Consider the following 20128-nt stretch of genomic DNA (forward strand, 5'->3'; position numbering starts at 1 on the left):
TAAAGGAATGCCTACAAATATTTAGAAATCTATGCACCAAATGCAACTACTGTGACTACAACAATTTTCTAGTACACTGTACAAAATTTAATATTAATCATTCATTTCTCACCAGCTTTGCACTTTTGAGAAACATTTAATAGTTGTTGGTGAATGTAAATAAACTAGACATTTTGCTCATCGAAAACAAGCAAAAGTCATCAGCTTTTGAATTAGAATGAATAGTTTATGCCAAATTGATGAATGAATTTATGCTCATTTTTTATTAAATACTAATTCTTATTAATCTCTGTACATCGAATGGATGCCATAATACTTAGTTTGCAACACTTTATCACAACAAAGGTCCATACAAAATTTTAACTAGATAAGTCCAGTAGTTTCCGAAAAAAAAAAGTGGAATGAACAGAGGGAAAGAAAGAGAGAGACAGACTAAGAGAAATATAATACAGAAAATGTCTATAAAATGGATATTGGATCAGGAATACTATAAGATTATGGGAAAAACCATGGATTCCAAAGGTCATTTGTAATATCCAATTAAGACAACAGTGTAGATAGATTCTAGAAAGCAAACTATTCTACCCAATAAGATATCCAAGTAATTATACAAAATAAATAGCTTAATCTTGTTTTTTTTAAGATAAGCAAATGTATATGCCAATGTTGTGAAAGTTAAGAGAAATGCAGTTTTTGATTTTATTTTTTTGTTATGAGGAAAATGAGCAGCAGAAGATATGAAAGCAGGTAGCAATATATGGCTCCATAGCCAAAAAAGTTCTGAACCGGGTTAAGGTTATTTAAAAAAAAAACCTAAAGAGAAATACATTTTCCGTATAAGAAAAAACATGGTCTAAGGAGAAAAAAAAAAAAATTGGCTAGTCAGAATCAAATAAATTATCAAATTAATTGTTACCAATGATAACAAGAAATAATGACAAGAAAACATTATATATTAGATGTATATATATATATATATATATATATTTGAAGTTGACGCGAAAATTTCTGAAATTTGGAAAAGAGATTCTATGCATAACCATAGGCTATATGTATTGATGATTAAGTTTGTAAAAAATATATATATTTGGAAAGTTGTCCTGCATATCCTCCTTTGGCTGTTATCATGGCAAGATTTACCTTCCACTAAAGACAGTGAGACACGCTGCGACGGCCACTCCCTCTTGTGAGTCTCATCATTGGAACGGGATAGCCTTCCACCAAGATTTCGAAGGTAAACAGTGGTTCGAGGGCCAAAACCTCCAGACGCTTCCAGTACCACTGGAGTTATGATGTATCTGTCTGTAAGAGACAAATTTAGTTTCAGAATTTCTGTGTCTCAAGAGACAGAACCCGGTTCACGCGCAGACCTGATTATATTAACAGACAACAGTGTGTTGCCACAAGGAATATCCGAAACAAGTGATTTATCACCTTTAAAAGGGGAAGATAACTCCATCTGGTCATGTTCCATTATCACAGTCAAGACATACAAGTGCAGTTTGGCATGAAAACCGTACTGTATCATTATCTCTTCTCATAATCTTATTTGGAGTCGGAAGTCTTGGAAAATGACATTTATAGATGGGGGAAAAAAATTCACATGTTAAAGTTCTTTGTTATTAATATTTTGAAATTGTTTAAATGAATTCTTTTAATTAACAATTCTGTAAAATTATGAGGCTGCTCTATTAAAAGAATGAATGAAAGAAATTTTTTTAAATTAAATGTATTAAATAATGAAAAAAAAAAGTGAAAAATGATGCCAAACTTTGGCCAAGTTAATGAACAAGATATTTATAATTTTCCATATTTACAGCTGCTTTGTTTTTTCTTTTTCTTAAAAGTTAAAATTTTAAATAATTATATTATAATGCACAATTAAATTCTAATAAGACCTTAACATTTATATACAAAAACAGAATATGAATAAAAATCAAGATTATTCAATCATCATCCATTTGAGAAAATGTAAAAAAATAAATATAGTCAACATTCATTAATATAACATGCACCATATATCCAATAACAAATATAAAAATTATATATACACACATATGAATACAAAATTAATTAAATAAGTTTAAATGTATGTAACTAAATAGTGCTCAATACATATGTAAAGCTCTTATAAATAAAATTGTCTAAACATCAGAAAAAAACCCTATGTGGATTGATCTACATGTTGACGATGCTAACTGTCTCATCAGGGGTTCAATAATAGCTAATATAGTTAACTGGAAAATTTATATTTGCCATTCCTTTATTATCGGTTTTGATTAATAAAAGACTATTTTCTCTCCTTTACTAAAAAATTAATTTATGTATCGCTCTAAAGTGAAACTGTAGATTTCTCTGCACCTACAAATAAAAGTACCTAATAAATCCACAACAATCAAGATCACTGAAGAACCTCAAACTTAACGTAGCTCATTCAGAAAAATAAAGCCCCCCTCCCCAGCATCTTGATTTTTAAAAGGAGAGAATATGAATAATTAGTCATAAAATCAATATTTAAAAATATCTAATAAAAATGAGTTCATCCTAGCAAATCTAGAAGATCGGGAGGTTTGAACACATGTCCTGCTTGAATCAAGAGCAAGTATGAAGCATTACTTTGCTGGTAATGGTGATTAAGAGATGCTCGTAGATTCAAGCAAACTCACAATGGTCACTGGCAAGGCATGCCATTAAACAACTCAGGCAGTTGAAAATGTTCTGCATGATGGCTCCACTTGTTTCCATGGTGATCAGTTGAAACACAAATCTGTCAAGATGACCAGCACGTTTTTTTAACGTTTGTGGCCCTCTACTGATGCTGCCATGTGGTCAGGGTTGGCATCACAGATTTCGTAATTGAGTGCAAATGTTGACACAAGTCACATCCTCTTCGCTGTTCGCGAAGAGAAACACTGTTAGACTGTTTGCCATTCCTTCCATCAATGCTGACTGATTCAAAAATCAATGAGAAGCCAGTTATGTCTAAGACCTGTCTGATGACATTGTTGAGAAGTGCTGTGTCTAGGGAATCTACTAGTGTACATGATAGGGTGTGGAGTTCATACACATCAACACCACAATGGCATATGTGAACACTGTACACTCTCAAACTTCGTCTCCTGAGCTGTTGTAAAACATTCTCAATAAAAAACTCGTCTAGCTACAACCACTGTAAAAGAATTTTTCTTTTTTTTCCCTCTGTGTATCTATAATTAAATAGAACTTTAATGAACAAAGTTTTTTTTTTTTCAAGAATTTCCCATTTGTGGACCACAATGCCACAGAGCTGCTTCTTTGTTGACTACAGCATGGTTGTTTTTATGCCCAACGTTAACAAATTCTTGTCAAGCCGTCTGACTAAGCCATCGTTTCCAATTCTCTTAGGCTGTTGTTCAACAACTGGCAATCTCATTACCCCTCAGTCTTGAGTGGACTTTCAGCCTTGATTAATGGTGATATGAGTATATATATATATATATATATATATATATATATATATATATATATATATAAAACATTCATCAAAGGAGGAATGTTAGAATCCAAGTAAAATTCAACAAAAAATGTTGCTCTTTGTTAATTTATTTAATACTGAGAATCATTTTTATTTTATTTATTTTTGTTTTTTTTTATTGTTTTAGAAGTTGTTTTGACTTCAAAATTTTCAAACTTTTCTTTGAATTGTTTCCCTTAAAAAAGATTTTTTTTACTACATTTGTTCCTTTGGCACTAGATGTATGTATTAGGTCGGTGCAAAAGTTTTTGCCAGATTTTGTAAAAGAATTTATTTCAACCCATTTATTCTATGTATATTGTTATTACTTAAAACATATCACCATGATTAATTTATAACTTTTCAGATTATTAAAGCATAATTCATATTTTTCTGCAATATTTTGACCCGAAAATGACCTTTTCTATCTATATATCTATAAAAGTGAAAGTGTCCGTCTGTGTATCTGTGTGTGTACATTTTCCTACACAATAGCTCTGTCAATTTTAAGTCTACAGACTCGAAATTTGATATACAGGGTACTGAAATTTGGGAAAATTGCTGTGATCGGTTTTCGGACAGAAATTTGTTGATCAACGATTTGACCTTTGAGAATTCTACCAAACTCCTCCGACGATTTTCGGTCTAAACACTTGAAATTTTAGATATAGGTGCCTTGGACATGGATCTAACTTAATAACTTGAATAGAGCCTAAAACAATAACGTTTAAGAGGTCATAATAGGGGTCAGAATTAAAAAAATCGACTGCTTTTTTTTTTTTTTTTTGCTCAACATTTTGTCAATTTTAAGTCTACAGACTCAAAATTTGATATACACGGTACTGGGATTTTGGAAAATCTTTGTGATCGGCTTTCGGCCAGAAATTTGTCTGTTAAGGGGTCAAAGTTCAACGATTTGACCTTTTGAGAATCCTACCAAACTCCTCTGACAATTTTGGGTCTAAACACTTGAAATTTTAGATATAGGTTCTTTGGACATGGATCTAACTTAATAACTTGATTTGAGCCCAAAACAATAAATGTTAAGGGGTCATAATGGGGGTCAAATTTTTAAAAATTGACCGCTTTTTTTTTTTGTTGTTTTTGGCTCAGCATACACCTCCAAACACCCGGGCAATGCCGGGCTGAAATGCTAGTATATCTATAAAAGTGAATGTGTGGGTGTGTGTGTGTGTGTCTGTGTACATTTCCCTACACAATAACTCTGTCAATTTTCAGTCTACAGACTCGAAATTTGATATACAGTGTATTGAGATTTGGGAAAATTTTTGTAATCGGTTTTCGGACAGAAATTTGGCTGTTAAGGGGTCAAAGTTCAATGATTTGTACCTTTGAAAACTCTACCAAACTCCTCCGACAGTTTTCGGTCTAAACACTTGAAATTTTAGATATAGGTTCCTTGGACATGGATCTAACTTGATTTGAGTCCAAAACAATAAATATTAAGGGATCATAATAGGGGTCAAAGTTAAAAAAATTGACCGCTTTTTTTTTGGCTCAACATACACCTCCAAACACCCGGGCAACGCCGAGCTCCAAGGCTAGTAATCAATAAATAAAGAGTTGGAAGATAACTCCTTTTCTGTTGATTAGAAGGTCATCATGATAATGCTCAGCTTCATACAACACTACTGACCAAAGATCTAGAAGAATTTGGTTGGGAAATCTTGCTAATCCTACATATTCTTCTGACCTATCTCTTGGGTTATTACTTATTTTGAGGATTAAAAAACTATTTAGATGATCTTGAGTTAACATCATTAGAGTAGATCGAACATGAGTTAGATTCATATTTCACGTCAAAATCTCAAGAATTTTACACGTGGGGCATTTATAAGCTCATTAACAAATGGAATCAAATTATAGAAAGCAGAGGTCGTTATTGTTATAATAAAATTTGTTTTAAAAAACAGCTTTTCATTTTCCAGATTAAATTTTAAATTGGCAAAACTTTTACACCAATCTGATACTAGTAAGAAGATCTCAGGAAATAATTTGCTAAAATGAACCCATTTTTATAAGACATTTTTTCCATTTTGTTTCCATTAACATTTATTTAAATCAATATTTATTTGAATAAAGGAATGGTTTATGCAAAGGTTGTTTAAAATGTCCTTAGTCTCATCCAGAAATAATATATGTATTTACAATGTTTGCTAATGAAATCAAAAGTAGTTGTCACTTGTCACAATGTTGGCAATGAACCACTGTAAATTGGTCGGTCATCATTAGTCATGCAGTGAACTCATTGGAAACAGCCAGCTCAACTGACTCGCAGTGAATGCTGTCACAAACAACAGAACAGAAAGAAAGTCTAGAGCTGAACATTTGTTATAATTAACAGACCTCTACCTCTATAAGAGGCAAACATGTCTTAAAATGTAGTACTGTTGCCATAAATGAGAGGGGGCTGCTTAAAGCACTCTTTTTTGCCTTTCCAAGCTTCAAAATCAGATTCAAAACCTAGCAAGTGATATTCTTTTTCTCCTCCTTGCAACCGATTTCTAACAGAAGAGACATTGTAAGTCTGTTTCTGCTCTATCTTCATTTTCACGGATAGTGTTCAACTGAGCTTTAATCTCTGCCCTCCCCCACCTCTGCAAAACATTCATAACAAAATCATCTATCTACAACCACTGTAAACAATTTCCTTCACTCTCTATCTGTACCTAAATCTAAATGTAAATTCCATGAACAAGGTTTCTTTCCTAGAACTGCCTGTGCAACTCTGTACTGCAGACCTGCTTTCCAGCTGATTACAACATGGTCATTTTCAAGTCTAATATAAAGAAGTTCTTGTTGAGCCATTCTTTTAAATAATGAAATTCTACCCAATTTCCATCATTATGCTGTTATCTCACTGACTACTTTGAACTCATTAACCCTTATCCTTGAGTGGCCTTCAGGACATTGATAAGTTGTGTCTCCCTTGTACAAAAAAAATAAAAAAATAAAAACTACTATTACTCATAACACTTGAAATACTAATTGAGATTTCTGTCTTAAATTCTGTGCTGGTTTAGCCTATAAAAAGCTGAGAAGTACATCACCATTCTAAAAATAGACAAAAAAGAAGCCCATACAGTCAAAGTATTGGGGAGGGGGAGACACAACATCCAAAGTCATCTATGAGGACATGCTGAAGACTCCTCTTCCTAGGCAAATGTGAAGAAATTGGCTATGCAATTTAAGTTGACATAACTCTTGGCCAGTACATCATAGCACTTCAATCACTGACAAGTTGACATCATTCTCTGTACGTCTTTGGATGACAGGCATCTTGCTATTCAGTAGATAACTGTTTGTATCACTTTAAATGAGATCAACTATCTACAAGATAATTGGCAAGAATGCTGACACCAGAGCACAAGCTGAAAAGGATTTACATGTCCAAAAGACATTTGATTTACTTTCAGGTAAACCCGAATAATTTATACCAAAGATTAGTAACTTAAGATGAAACTTGGGTTTTCTCGTTTGAACCTGAATCAAAGATTCTAAATAAATAGGAGAAACAATTTGATCATCTTTCAGCCTCAAAGAATTTCAAATAGAAAGCATATGTTTGATATGGTAATAGTTTCTATTTTGGATTTTTTTTTTTTTTTTTTTTTGAGAATTCTAGAAGGTTAATTATAATTTTCCTTTTCCAGGTAGACTATTAATGGATCAGAATTAGACATTCAAAATTCAAATTAAATCTCACCTTTGTAGTTGTTATTTTTGTACCAATGATGAGATGTGCCATAGATGCATTTTTGTAGGACCAGCATACCAAAATCTTCCGTGATGGAAATACAATACTTGAATCTTGTTGGATCAAGTTATTTCAAGGGAGGACTATATTGAAAAAATGTTTTGTTTCTTTCTGCATGAGACTTAGAATCATCTTGAACAACTCTCATATATAACATCTGCTTTTAGGACATTTTTGAGCTTTTCGTTAATTCTTAATTTATCACACAAAGTAATTCATTAAAACTTAGTTAAATAATGAGTTTTATTCATTTTCACTATGATCAATGGATTTGCATGATACAAATTAAGGAAGAGTTCAAACTGTTTTAACACATGCTAAAATATAAAGCATTCTTTTATTCAATTAAATAATTCTATTAGATTCTCCCTTTGTAATTTTATGAGTTTAGACGCTGAAGAGATTTCAGGACTCTGAATTACGTTCTTCAAAAGTATTGATTGTTGTTTTATAATAATAAACAGAACCTATATATCTTTCATCTATTGTATATTACTGTTGTGTTTAAAAGGAGCCTGTGACATATATCCATTCTATGGATGTCCGACATAAATGCCGACCTCACAAAATGATGGAACTATCTTTGCTCAAACGGAAACACACTCATCTAAGTACTCTCGTTTATGCAGTTTCAGAATATATCTGGATATGGAGGACTATTTCCAAACACTTGTAGGACTTTGTGAGATATTTCAATTTTACAGACATCCAGCACGGAAATTATTTTTTTCAAAAAGAACAGATACTACACTTTGATCCTAATCCGAAAGCCAAGAAAGTGCATTTCAGTTCAAGTTCCATGCTCAACACAATAGTGACATCAGATAAAAATTTTTGCATTGCATTTTCAGATAGATAATAATGAAATCATTATCTACATTGCCCAGATACATGACTACAGCTCATCAACAATGCATATGTAATACAAAGTATAATGTATAACTGCCAATGTATGAGTTATGCTATACATTTCAGGTAAGTGGGTATATATAATACCTCAGGGAGATGAACACTTCTGTCTTGCTCAGTTCCAGGTCACCCTTGGGTAATGCATAGTACCTGATAGCCTCCCTCTGATATTCTGGAGTGTTCTCAGCCATGGTGAAGGAAATACATCTAGGAAGGTGGGGTGGGGGACTCATTTGAAAAACCAAACTGGACAGAGGGAGTTTGTTCGCTTTGTATAGCAATCTTCTAATGGATCTGGCACAAACAAAAATATCTGCTTCCAATTTGTCATAAGCTAGCACATAACTAGAAGGGCTTAAAACACTACCATGAAATATTTGTTTCAGTGCGCAATCTAGTCTAACTGAAGATAGCAGAACATGATAATAATAGATGTGCACAGATGTATAAAGGGAGGACAACAAGTGTCGTTTGGGTAGCTTTCAGAAAGCATAAGCGTTTTAAAGAATGCAGTATCTCAGCAGCCAACAACTGATGCAAGTAATTTGTTCCATGTTTCAGTAATTCTAAGCATAAAAAATGACAGAAAGTCATAGGAGCTGTGCTGTTTTCCAACTTTATAGGCATGTCCATATGTGTTAGTGTTGTCGTAGTGTAAGTTTTGAATCCTTCGATAACAGTGTTGTGGATTTGCTAATCAGTAATAATTAAGACAAACACAGTGGCATAATTAACAAAAAGTGCATTAGCAGAAATATGTTACAAAAGTACACGCCATGATTCTGGAGCCATACCTGCCACAGATTGCTATCTCTATATGTTAAATATAACTTTATTTATTGTCTCTGGGTAAATCAATTATTTCTGAAATGGGTAGATCAGCTTAACCCATAACAGTTATCCACATGGAGATCAAAAATATGCTTACGGTTGTTGTCAGTAAGAGAGTTAATAATTTTGGAGGCATTTACTAAAGTCGGTTGCTAGATGTTGGAATTTCAATGAATATAATCCCAGGAAAATGAAGCATTTAGATTATGGCAAATGTCGAACAGAGGGCATTCGCTCTGAGTCAGACAGAGTTTCAAAACTAATAATGAAAGTGCTGTTCAATAAACACCAGTATCCATATCCAATATTTTCAATGTCAAGTTCTCACATTATAAATTTTTAGCTGAAAATATACAATCTTTGTTTTTCATAAAAAAATAAATCAAGAACAATTGAGACCTTATGAAGAGCAGCTTTACTAAAAAAAAAAAAAAATACAATAACATCTAATACCCATAAATTAGTAATTATTTAGATAAAATAATTCTTTATATTATTTACCTTTGCTTCAGGAGGTTGACACAAATAAAATAATGCTTTATATTTAGCAAATGCTAGAACATTTTGAAGTCTATATTAATACTTAAGGACCCTGTATACATAGGCACCAAATAAGGTAATGTTTACAAACGACAGCCTAAAAAGAAAATGGCCACCAAGTTCAAGTTTTATGGAAAATCTGAAAGAAATTCTTACTCCATAATCATAAATATAACTGTTTGTAAGGAAAGTTTGCTTTGCTCAACAAAAGTGTTTTTGTATTGAATGACAAAACCCATCTTTTGAACATTTCCATCTCCAACAATCAATTTACTGCGAATAATGATAAATTTCATACCTCCAAGAATTGGCTATTAACTGATGTTTGGCAATCCATTAAAGTATTTCATGACAAGTTGTGATATTATTATTTCTTTCGGTCCGCATGAAATCATTGTCATAAACATTATTTACAAGACTTGTTGGACACATTCTAAGAACTCAGTTGCTATTTTCTTTCTAGGTCGTTATGTCTATATGTTATCAGATAGATAAAAAAGAGGAGTTAACTCTTGTATTTACACCTATTCTTTAATTTGATTTGTAAACAATGTCAAATGTATATGTTTTGAATGGATATTTTTCATTTGCAATATTTCATCATCATCATCATCATCACCACCACCACCACATTTGGTTTAACATCCATTTTAAATGCTGGCAGGTGTTGGACAGCTTTTAGAAATTGACTGCTAACCTAATACATACTTGGCCTGGTTTTTATTTTTCCTAAATATGTCATTTTAAGCAAAAATAATATTATCTATTATCTATTGTCATGTCAAAAAAATGTAATATATCCAAAAATTATGATAATTCATCAAGTCGGACAACTGCTATTGTATTTTTTGTAAAAAATAAGTCTATTATTATCAAGGAAACATAACGCCGGTCATTAAGAAAGGGAAAAGCTGGCGGAAAGGGAGATAAGCCAAGTCAGTTTAGGCAGAAAGGGATATAAGGTAATTTAGCCCCTCCCCCAAGCAAAAACAATTAAATTAAAGAAAATTTATTAACATAAATATTAAATGTTTTTGGTTTTTTAACAAGAAAAGGTAATTTAATTAAATAACGAAGAAGAAACAGTAATTTCAGTTATGTTTTTATAAATTTGTATCAAAAATATATTTTTTATTAAAAAACATATGTACATGTGTATGAATAAAATTTGAATATTTTCCAAAATGAACAACAAGAATGAACCAAAAACAACATATGTACATATGCGTGAATCAAATTTGTATATTTTGTGTGTGAACTACAGCTCTTTGAAATTGAAGCTCTAAAAAACTGGTAAACTGCCTCATCTCCCTTTCCGCCTAACCTGGCTGGTCTCCTTTTCAGTCAGTTTTTCGTATTCTTAATGGCTGACATTGTTTCTTTGATAGTAATAGACTTATTTTTACAAAAATCATAATAGCAGTTGTCCTACTTTATGAATCATCATAATTTTTGGATACATTACTTTTTTTCGATATGACAATAAGGTAGATGATTTTATTATTGCTTAAAACGAGATATTTAAAAATTTGATCTGTCAACTATAGATTAACAAGAACCCTTCTTCCTCCCAAATCTATCCTTATTACTTCCCATGTTTTCCTTGCCAACTGATCCTGCTACCTCAACTGTTCTACATCAACTAACCCAAGAACTCTCATCTATTCTTTGAATTTGACCATACCAATGTTCTGCACTCATCTTCCCATACTGTCCAGATACTTTATCTTCCTCTGAGGTCATCAGATCTAAACTTGTTATAAGACTCACATTACATATCCACTGTATCATTCTCATATCATTTCTTTCCATGCAACATATATCTTCAACCCTCACTGGCCACATTTCACTTCACTTGAATAAAATTTAAATAATTGAAATTCACATTTTTAATTAAAAAAGATAAAATACATAGTTTTTTAGTTAAAAAAATACAGGTTTTACATAATTTGGAGAAATGAGTTCATGTTTATTTAAATTAAAAGATGTTCAGTCAGTAAAAATGTATTTTTTGTGCACTTTTCATGCCATGAGAATTGTATTTTTTCTTGTTAAAGATTTTATTAAAATTTTAATTTGATTATGAGATCAAATTAAATTTTTTTCTAAAAAGTGACTTTTATTTATTTACTTCTTTCATCCAAATAAAAAATGTGGCAATTGTTTTAACTTTATTCCAGTAAATAAAAGCGTAGGATCTATACTGTACTTAAACTGGAAAAGGAAGACCCAATTATTCAACGTTCTGTCCAATTGTTTCATAGGCTTTTTCAAGAGCAAAGAAAATAACTAAAAAATGGTGCATGAATAATTTTAATTTTTCTAATTTTAATTCATAATGTCAAATTTGTTTTATCCTTTTATTGTCAGAATCTATATTCAAAACATACACATTGCATTATTTTTAAGTAATCAAATGGAAATAAAAATTAAAGTAAAAACAAACTGGTGAAAAATCAATCGTCACCCTTATTTTTGCATTTCATTGTAGAGGTGCCCATTATATCCAAGATCCATACCTAATATTATTAATTTACCAATGCATTTTATTGATTTTCATTCCAATAAGAACAAACAATACAGTTTGTCGAGTTAAATTCTTAAAAATGTAGCAAACAATATTTTACAAAGCAAAAAAATTTAAAAAAAAAACAATAAAAATTTAAAAAATAAAACTTTTAGAAAAAGGAAGAAAAATAAAGAAAAGATTGAAGATATTTGCGAGTAATTAAAAACTTATGGAAAATTGAATAATGCGCAGAGCAAGTTCAAGAATCAAAAAAGAATTAGGTAGACATTTTCTTTTTAAGGACAGATCAAAGCTATGAACACTAAGAAAAGAACATAACTCCATGAATTTAAATATTAACTTCCATTAAAACATATAACAAATGTTTTACATCGATATTAAAATAATTTTGTCTGTATATATGTGTGTGTTTCTGTTTTTATGTATCACTTGTAAATGGATTGCAGACTAGTGCAAGTAAAGAACACCCAAAATACATGTCGCATTTAAGATGGAAATTAAAATTTTTTTTAAATATTCGTGGTCTTCCATTTTTAAATATACATTTTTCTTTCGTTGGATCTACAATAATCTTTTTTCTTTCTCTCATATATAAAAAGTTTAACTTCAGTTGCCAACATAAACAAATGTAGTCACATTCGAGAGCTGTTTATGCTTCCTGTGATTTGTTTGGAAATAAATATGCGCAATTGAAAATTATTGAAATTCCTTCCATAGTATCATTGTGATTTGTTTTACTACATTGACAGTTTCCATATACTGCATTGCCATAGCCCTCAAACAAAACCCTCTCATATATATATGTTGAGCCTGGCCAGTACCAAATGAATGACCATTTAGGAAAGCTAGATGCTGTATGTACTGCGCCAAGTCATAGAAATTTCCAGGTTGGTATTTGGGGGTGCATTAATTCACTAGAAGAAATGCTCCCCCCCCCCCCCAGTCTTCGCTAAGACATGCATCTAGGAGAAGGAAACTCTGATGTAAAAACCTGTGGTCTATTGTATACTCTGTCCTGTGGCAGTCATTTGCACCTACAAAGGTTAGCAGTAATACCAAAAAGTGTGGTTGGTTCTACACAAAGCCTTCATCACTATTAACAAATCAGATCTGTGTGGATTTCTGAGCAACTTAATTATTGTGACGGAAGCTCATACGTCGAAATCGACGGACGAGGCCATCATATATATATATATAATGACTGTAAACTTGTGTTTGAGCATCGTCATTACTTGACTAATAATGGTTTGTTAGCAATGCCCTATGTATGAAGCTTTTTTAAATAAGGAAAGGTTTTTCCTAGAATTAATAGTCTCTAAGCGATCATTCTGACCTAAAAATAAAAGTAAGTCTATACCATTCGAAATAATATTCACCATAGTGTTCCTTCTCCTAGATGTCTGGCTAAACAATGAATGAATGGGACATCTTTCCTGGTGATTATACCATAACCTCAGATATTAATCTGAGCATTTCTATGCTCCAGCATATATATATATATATATATATATATATATATATATATATATATATATATATAAAGGGGGTTAGAACAGTAGTCTAAAGAGCAGATTGTATTTTAATGTGATAATAAAATTGCTAATTTAATTAAGATACAAGAAAAAATTGCTCATTGTAATGCAGATATATAATAAACTCAATAATTATAAATTTTAAATTATCAATCACATTACTAAATGTATATATATATATATATATATATATATATATATATATATATATATATATATATATATATATAATTATGTTTATACCTACAGACACTAGTGTTTCGTGCTTTCGCAATCATCAGTGCAGTATATTATGTATATTAAAAAAATGTGATCTGTTGGATGACTCAATGAGCTTGAGTTGAATTGGAAAAATGAGTTTACAAAGTCAGTTAAAAATTATATATATATATATGTATGTATGTATATAAATATATTTTCTTATAATATATCAATCCTTATTTAAGAAGCTCAATGTAATTACAGAGCAATATAGAGAATTAATGACAATATATATATATATATATATATATATATATATATATATATATATATATATATAAAATATCCAAAATCAGTCTCTTTCTGATTGTTATATGTATATATATGTTTCCCACTTTTCTTCTTCAGCTATAAATTAAATTTCTTTTATTTATAATGAACTATTCTTATCTTTTTATTCTGTCCTTTCTTTATTACCTTTCACCGTTAATAAAGAGAATGAGAGAGATAGAAGTGTGAGTAATAGATACAGTATAAAATAAGAACAGTGGGTCAAAATTGGTAAAATTCGAGCAGAAGAAAATGGAAAACACTTAGTAAGAGTTGGATCACTTCATGAGATAATTGCAATTTACAGCTAATTTTAACAATAAATATGGATTTTTTATGTAAACATAACTCAATCTCAAAATTAAGGAATATTTTACTATGTATCTTATGTGGTTAAAATATATAGGGAAACAAAAATTGATAAACTCAGCTTTAGTATAATGATAATTTAAAAAATTCTCGCTATCACCAAAATCAATAACAAGCCAAATTAATGTGTATACATTTATGAATAATAAAATGTTCAGTAATTCTGACAAAGTTCTGTAATGAAATGGTGAGGCTATTAGATTGCAATAACTGTGATTAAAGTTTCGAATTTCGTTAAAATTCAGCCAAGCTAACAAAATGTAGATGGCAAAATGCATTTTCTCTCTCTCTCTCTAATATATATATATATATATATATATATATATATATATATATATATATATATATATATATATATATATAGGGTACTCCCTGGTAGCATTTAGGTAAATGCTTCACTGCAGATAATTGAACACATTTACTTGTCTCTATCACCAAAAGCAATAACAAACTAAAATTAATGAAATTAATTATGAGCAATAAAATGCCCAGTAATCCTGGCAAGGGTCTATAGTCTAATGTTTAGGATTCTAGATTACAGTAACTGTGATCACTGTGTTTATATATATATATATATATATATATATATATATATACACACACACACACTGGCAGGGCTACCTGACAATATCCGAGGCAAAAGTGTACCATAACTCCTATCCCTCTCACTTTTCCTCTTCCCTGTTTTTCCACTCTCTTGGCCTATACCTTTCTTCTTCATTCAGCCCATTAGTCTTTCTGGACACACACACACACACATAACTCTAGTGAGTGTAAGGGAAATAACTGTAAAAAAAATCAGACTTATTTTCATTTACATGATAATACTAAAAGATATAAATGGTCATCTGACCCCCAAATAATTAATCTTTTTTTTAAATTTTAGATAATATACATTCAGAGTTATGACAATTAAAAAAATTCAGCTTTGTGGGTGTTGTGTTATTTTTCAAGTTTTAACTGGGCGTACAAATTTGACATAAATAAAATTTATTTTCCTTTCAGGACGAGAGCCAATTCCATGGAATAAGGAAAATTTCAAGTTTTCAACTTATATTCTTTGTTGACTAATAAATTGATTCAAATTCTAATATATAGAGTTTAAATTGATTTTCTGATAATCATGCTCTATTTAGAATATTGAGCTTTTTCATCTGGTTAGGATTGTCCTATAAATATTAGTATTAATATTTATACTCGCTTTAAGTTTACTGAATTATTCAGTTTGTAAACTTGAAAAAAATTTCTTGCATCAGTATATATATATATATGTATATTTATACACACACACACACACACACGGCTTTCTAAAATGTGAGAAGAAGCATCACACATTTTTTTTGCAAATGTCAACGGAAGAGGGTGGGGCTCCATTTTTATCAAGATGAAGCATAAGTAGAAGCATCAAAATGTTTTTGCCACTTCATTCAATGATACAATAAAATGGAAAAGAAGAGGGAAATTAGCAGACATTTTCTCGTCATTGTTTGCATCATTTTTTTTAATTTGTCCAAATCTGTAAAGAAATATTTGAGAGAAGCTAAACTAGAAAAATGGCCAAACTTCTTTTTTACCATAAAGCCCTAACAAATTTAATTTGCGAAACTGTAGTTATATTGTCTAATGGGATTGACTAAAAACTGTACAAACAATAATGCTTAATGGCAACAAACAATCCAAACTTCATAAATCCAAAACTCAAATTATTTTCACATCCAATATTTCTACATTAAAAAAAGCAGCGGAGAATTGAAAATATAAGAAATCATTTTTGGAAACCAAATTTGATGCTAAAAGATTTATTTTTTCCAATAAATGAAAACAGTATGAATTAAGTATTTCGGCCGACTGTAGTCTTCTTGAGTGAGTTATAGATATTGTTTCATGTTTCTTTTCATCATTATCGAGCTATAATGACAAATATCAATGATAGCTGGCTTTTCCTGGTGTCAACTGGAGATGGTTTTTAATGTCTCAACAATGTAAAAAAAGAAAAGAAAATGTCAATAATTCACTAAGGAAGGTTGGAGTTGGCCAAAGTATTTGACTTATATTGTTTTCATTTATTAAAAAAAACTTTTTACCATCAAATTTAGTTGAAAAAATGATTTCAAATTATTTTCAACAAATCAGGGTGACAAATCCAACTTTCCACTAACATATTCTCACTCACCAAAACAAAAATTGCACTGACTTTTAATGAAAAAACTTTCATAGCTTTTTATTTCCACAAGAAGATTTTCTATTGGTCATGATGGACAAAAAAGCATTTCCAATGAAAGTTGAACTTATTTTCTCTGACATAAATTACCAGCAACACTTAGTCCCCTCTTACATCATGAGCTAAGAAGCATTTTATTTCTTTTAAGTTTCAAACTACAGCAACAGAAGATGAGAACCCAAAAGACCAGAATTTTGCAGTGTTTAACAAGCAGTTATTCCCATCCACTTCATTTTGAGCTGAAAATTGTATCAGAAATAAAATTATTTTGACAGCTAAAAATTTAAATGCAATTCTGTATTGATGAGAAGGTTTAGGATTTTTTTAACCTTTCAATGATTTTTACAATTCAATTAAATAAAAGATTATGAAAATAATAAATAAAATAATCACTTTCTTGCAAATTAAGACATTGATAAATACTAAAAAGGATAATTTAATCATTAATCAAATGCTCTTAGTATGAGTGGCAAAATAAATTGGCTTTAGCAACAATTTCTTGTATAAGTTAATTCCAATAAACAGATGATTTTAACTGGATGCTAACTGGATGATTTTATATTTTCTTCAATTAGTGTACAGTTGAATAGCAGTTGCATCTTGCTAAAATGATCATGTGATCAGAGTTTGTGAAAAATAACTTATTAGAACCTCAAAGTGTTCAGAAGTAATGACAGTGTATGACTGACCCTCGTTAATAGTATAAAAGAAATAGAATTGTTTAGTGTTTTTGGTCATATACCCTTTTTTCTTCATATTTACTGTTATGCTTACTGCCATTTTGCCTTACTTATGTCACAAGAATGTTTTTGTATTTCTTATAGATCAGTCACAACCTTTTTATACCGCCGCACACGAGAAAGTATTCTGGCTTTGAGCATTCCTTTTGTCACACTCTTTTTTATAACAGTATAAATATAAGCTGTTAGACAGTTCGACTGATTTGTATAATTTGGATTATTCAGACTACTGCTCTCATTTTGAGTGTTATTTACACGTTTATCAATGTAACCTCCTGCTTCATTCAGATGTATCTAATCGGATTAGGGAATATTTGTGTTGAACTCGAGAATCTGCACAGAATTTTGAACAGGGGATAGCATGCTCTCGTTTTCTCAACCATGACTGTGTAGAAGTCTTAGGTAATGAGCAATTGTATTGATTCAGTTTTATTTAAAATCATTTGTTTTTAATAAAAAGCAAAAGAAAACTACTTGGGCAATCATCTCATGACTGAAACTATCTTTTGGCATAATTCTTTTAACAAAGCACTTTAATTCTTTATTATCAGAAGTTTCAATACATACAAACAAGCATATCCATCCAATAGTGTATCTATATTTCAATTATCAAATGATTTAACATTCCAAGAAGAAAGCTTCAATTAATTATTGAAATTTACTCCTCAAAAAATAGCCTCAATTGGAAGAAAAAAAATTTGTATAAATTTTATACAATGTTTTTAGTAGATTTATAAATCTTAAAAAAATATTTCATTCCTGCATTCAACATTTATATTAAGGTAATTTGATTTGATTTGGTTGATCATTTTATGAAATTATAAGTTACTATAATCATTTTTCTTTCAAATGATGTAGATTGTGTGATTCTTGTCTAGAACTCCCTCTATACTAAAAAACAAAAGTAAAGAAAAATGTGTATGCACATACCTATGACAAAATGAAAATATCATATTCCAAAAATCATAGATTGAGCAAGTAGTTACATTTTTGAAGAAAATCATTTTTAAGCGATTAATGGAAATTTGTAGGCATCACAATATAAATTTGCAAATGTTCCAAATGTAAAACCTTCTATTTTTTAAACTCAAAATGTTGAAGAGCTACAAAAAGAGAAATGGTACCATTAAAACAAGTGACCTTTTGTGCTTCAGAATTTATTTTTCTACATAGTCACTGCCATTTTCAATGATGCATCTCTGCTTTTGACACACGTCTGTAACAAGGGTTGCTTTCTTAGAGTCTCACACTGCCAATATCTGCAACAGAAAGATTAAACTTTCAGCTCATGAATATATAAGTTCAGTCATTATCATAACAACACAATTTGCAATCCCTTCTAATCCATTTGGGCGGAATAAAAATAAAATTGGAGGTATTACATTTGGAACACCTTTCATAGTAAGTGTGAATTATTGATATGTTACATCTTTTGTTTTTTGAAATTTTTTTCACAATGATGGACAATACAGTCACTTCTTGAATGCTCATAAAATGTGATTTTTCATGTTTAAAATTAAAACTATTTGATCAATTTATGTGATTTTTAGAATATAACATTTTCGTTTTGTAACAGGTACATACATCACACAGATTTTACTTTTATTTCATTTGTAATACAGGGGACATTCTAAACAAGAGCTGATTGTGTAGTTTTACTTATTTTTTTATACACATGTTGTTTAAATAAAAAAAATAAGTGCATATACATGGTTATAGTATTTAAATAAATTTTTTAAAGGAGGAGTGCTAACTAACCTTTTGGAAATAATATTAGAATTTTAAAAATAAATTTCATGATTTATATTTTTCATTTAGTTGAATTTTAGGTCATTAAATTTTATAACACTTTCCAACATTTCAATATTAAAGACTGTCCTACTCCTCTCAATTATTCTAACTTTTTAATACAGCTGAAATTGCATGTTAACTTGACACCATATTGTAATTGTGCAACAAAAATAGTTGAATAGAGCTTCATTAGTTAAAACTTAGTTTTTTTAGTCTTATTCATTACATCAATTTTATTTGATCTTCCTGATTAAATTAAATGTCTTCATCCAGATCCAATTTATTTCTACCTCTTCTTTATTCAATGCGCATGAGTAATTATCACCTCTGATTATAACTCATCACTACATCTAAAACTATATATATATATATATATACATATATATATATATATATATTAGTCAGAAGTAAAGAAATAAATGTAAAAATTGATGCCTATGGCTGATAATTTTGAAACCATTAAGTGGGATTTATTTCAAAATACTATTAATGAAATTTTCAAACAAGTTATTGGAGGTGCTGGAGTGGAGAAAATGGGAGAGTCTTTTTAAAAAAAGATAGAAGGGGAGCCAGCTCCCATTTGAATAATAAAAGTAACTCCAAAACTAGTAAAGCAAATACATTTCTAATTAAAGATATATAAATTAAAGACATATTGTACAGCCTCCTTTTTAGGTCATCGGAGTGTTACACAATACATATCAATCATATAGTATGCCTATAGCTGATGTAAGCTAGTGACGCCCATCCCTATCCAGGTCATGCTATCTGACTGCTTCTGGTCAGTTTTGCTGTACTCAAATTCATACACCAGTCTTTCTTTGATCTATAACATAATATGGTTGTTTAGACACTTTTCAAAG

At 30.3% G+C, this 20128-nt stretch overlaps 1 protein-coding gene across 27 annotated transcripts in view; it reads right to left on the reverse strand.

Annotated features, from left to right (window-relative positions):
- Window positions 1–20128, reverse strand: part of LOC145297875 (inositol hexakisphosphate and diphosphoinositol-pentakisphosphate kinase 2-like) — a 375735-nt gene that overhangs the window by 81610 nt on the left and 273997 nt on the right. For 9 of the 27 annotated variants that reach the window (XM_080144206.1, XM_080144210.1, XM_080144234.1 and 6 more), the window contains one exon: window positions 1141–1302. The exons of the other annotated variants lie outside the window; for them this stretch is intronic. In XM_080144206.1, the coding sequence (XP_080000332.1) occupies window positions 1141–1302 (162 nt within the window). The remainder of the gene's footprint in view (window positions 1–1140; window positions 1303–20128) is intronic. 27 annotated transcript variants of the gene reach the window in all.

This window comes from Euprymna scolopes, chromosome 2, assembly GCF_053919585.1.
Source record: "Euprymna scolopes isolate OS-2025 chromosome 2, ASM5391958v1, whole genome shotgun sequence".
NCBI lineage: Eukaryota > Metazoa > Mollusca > Cephalopoda > Sepiida > Sepiolidae > Euprymna > Euprymna scolopes.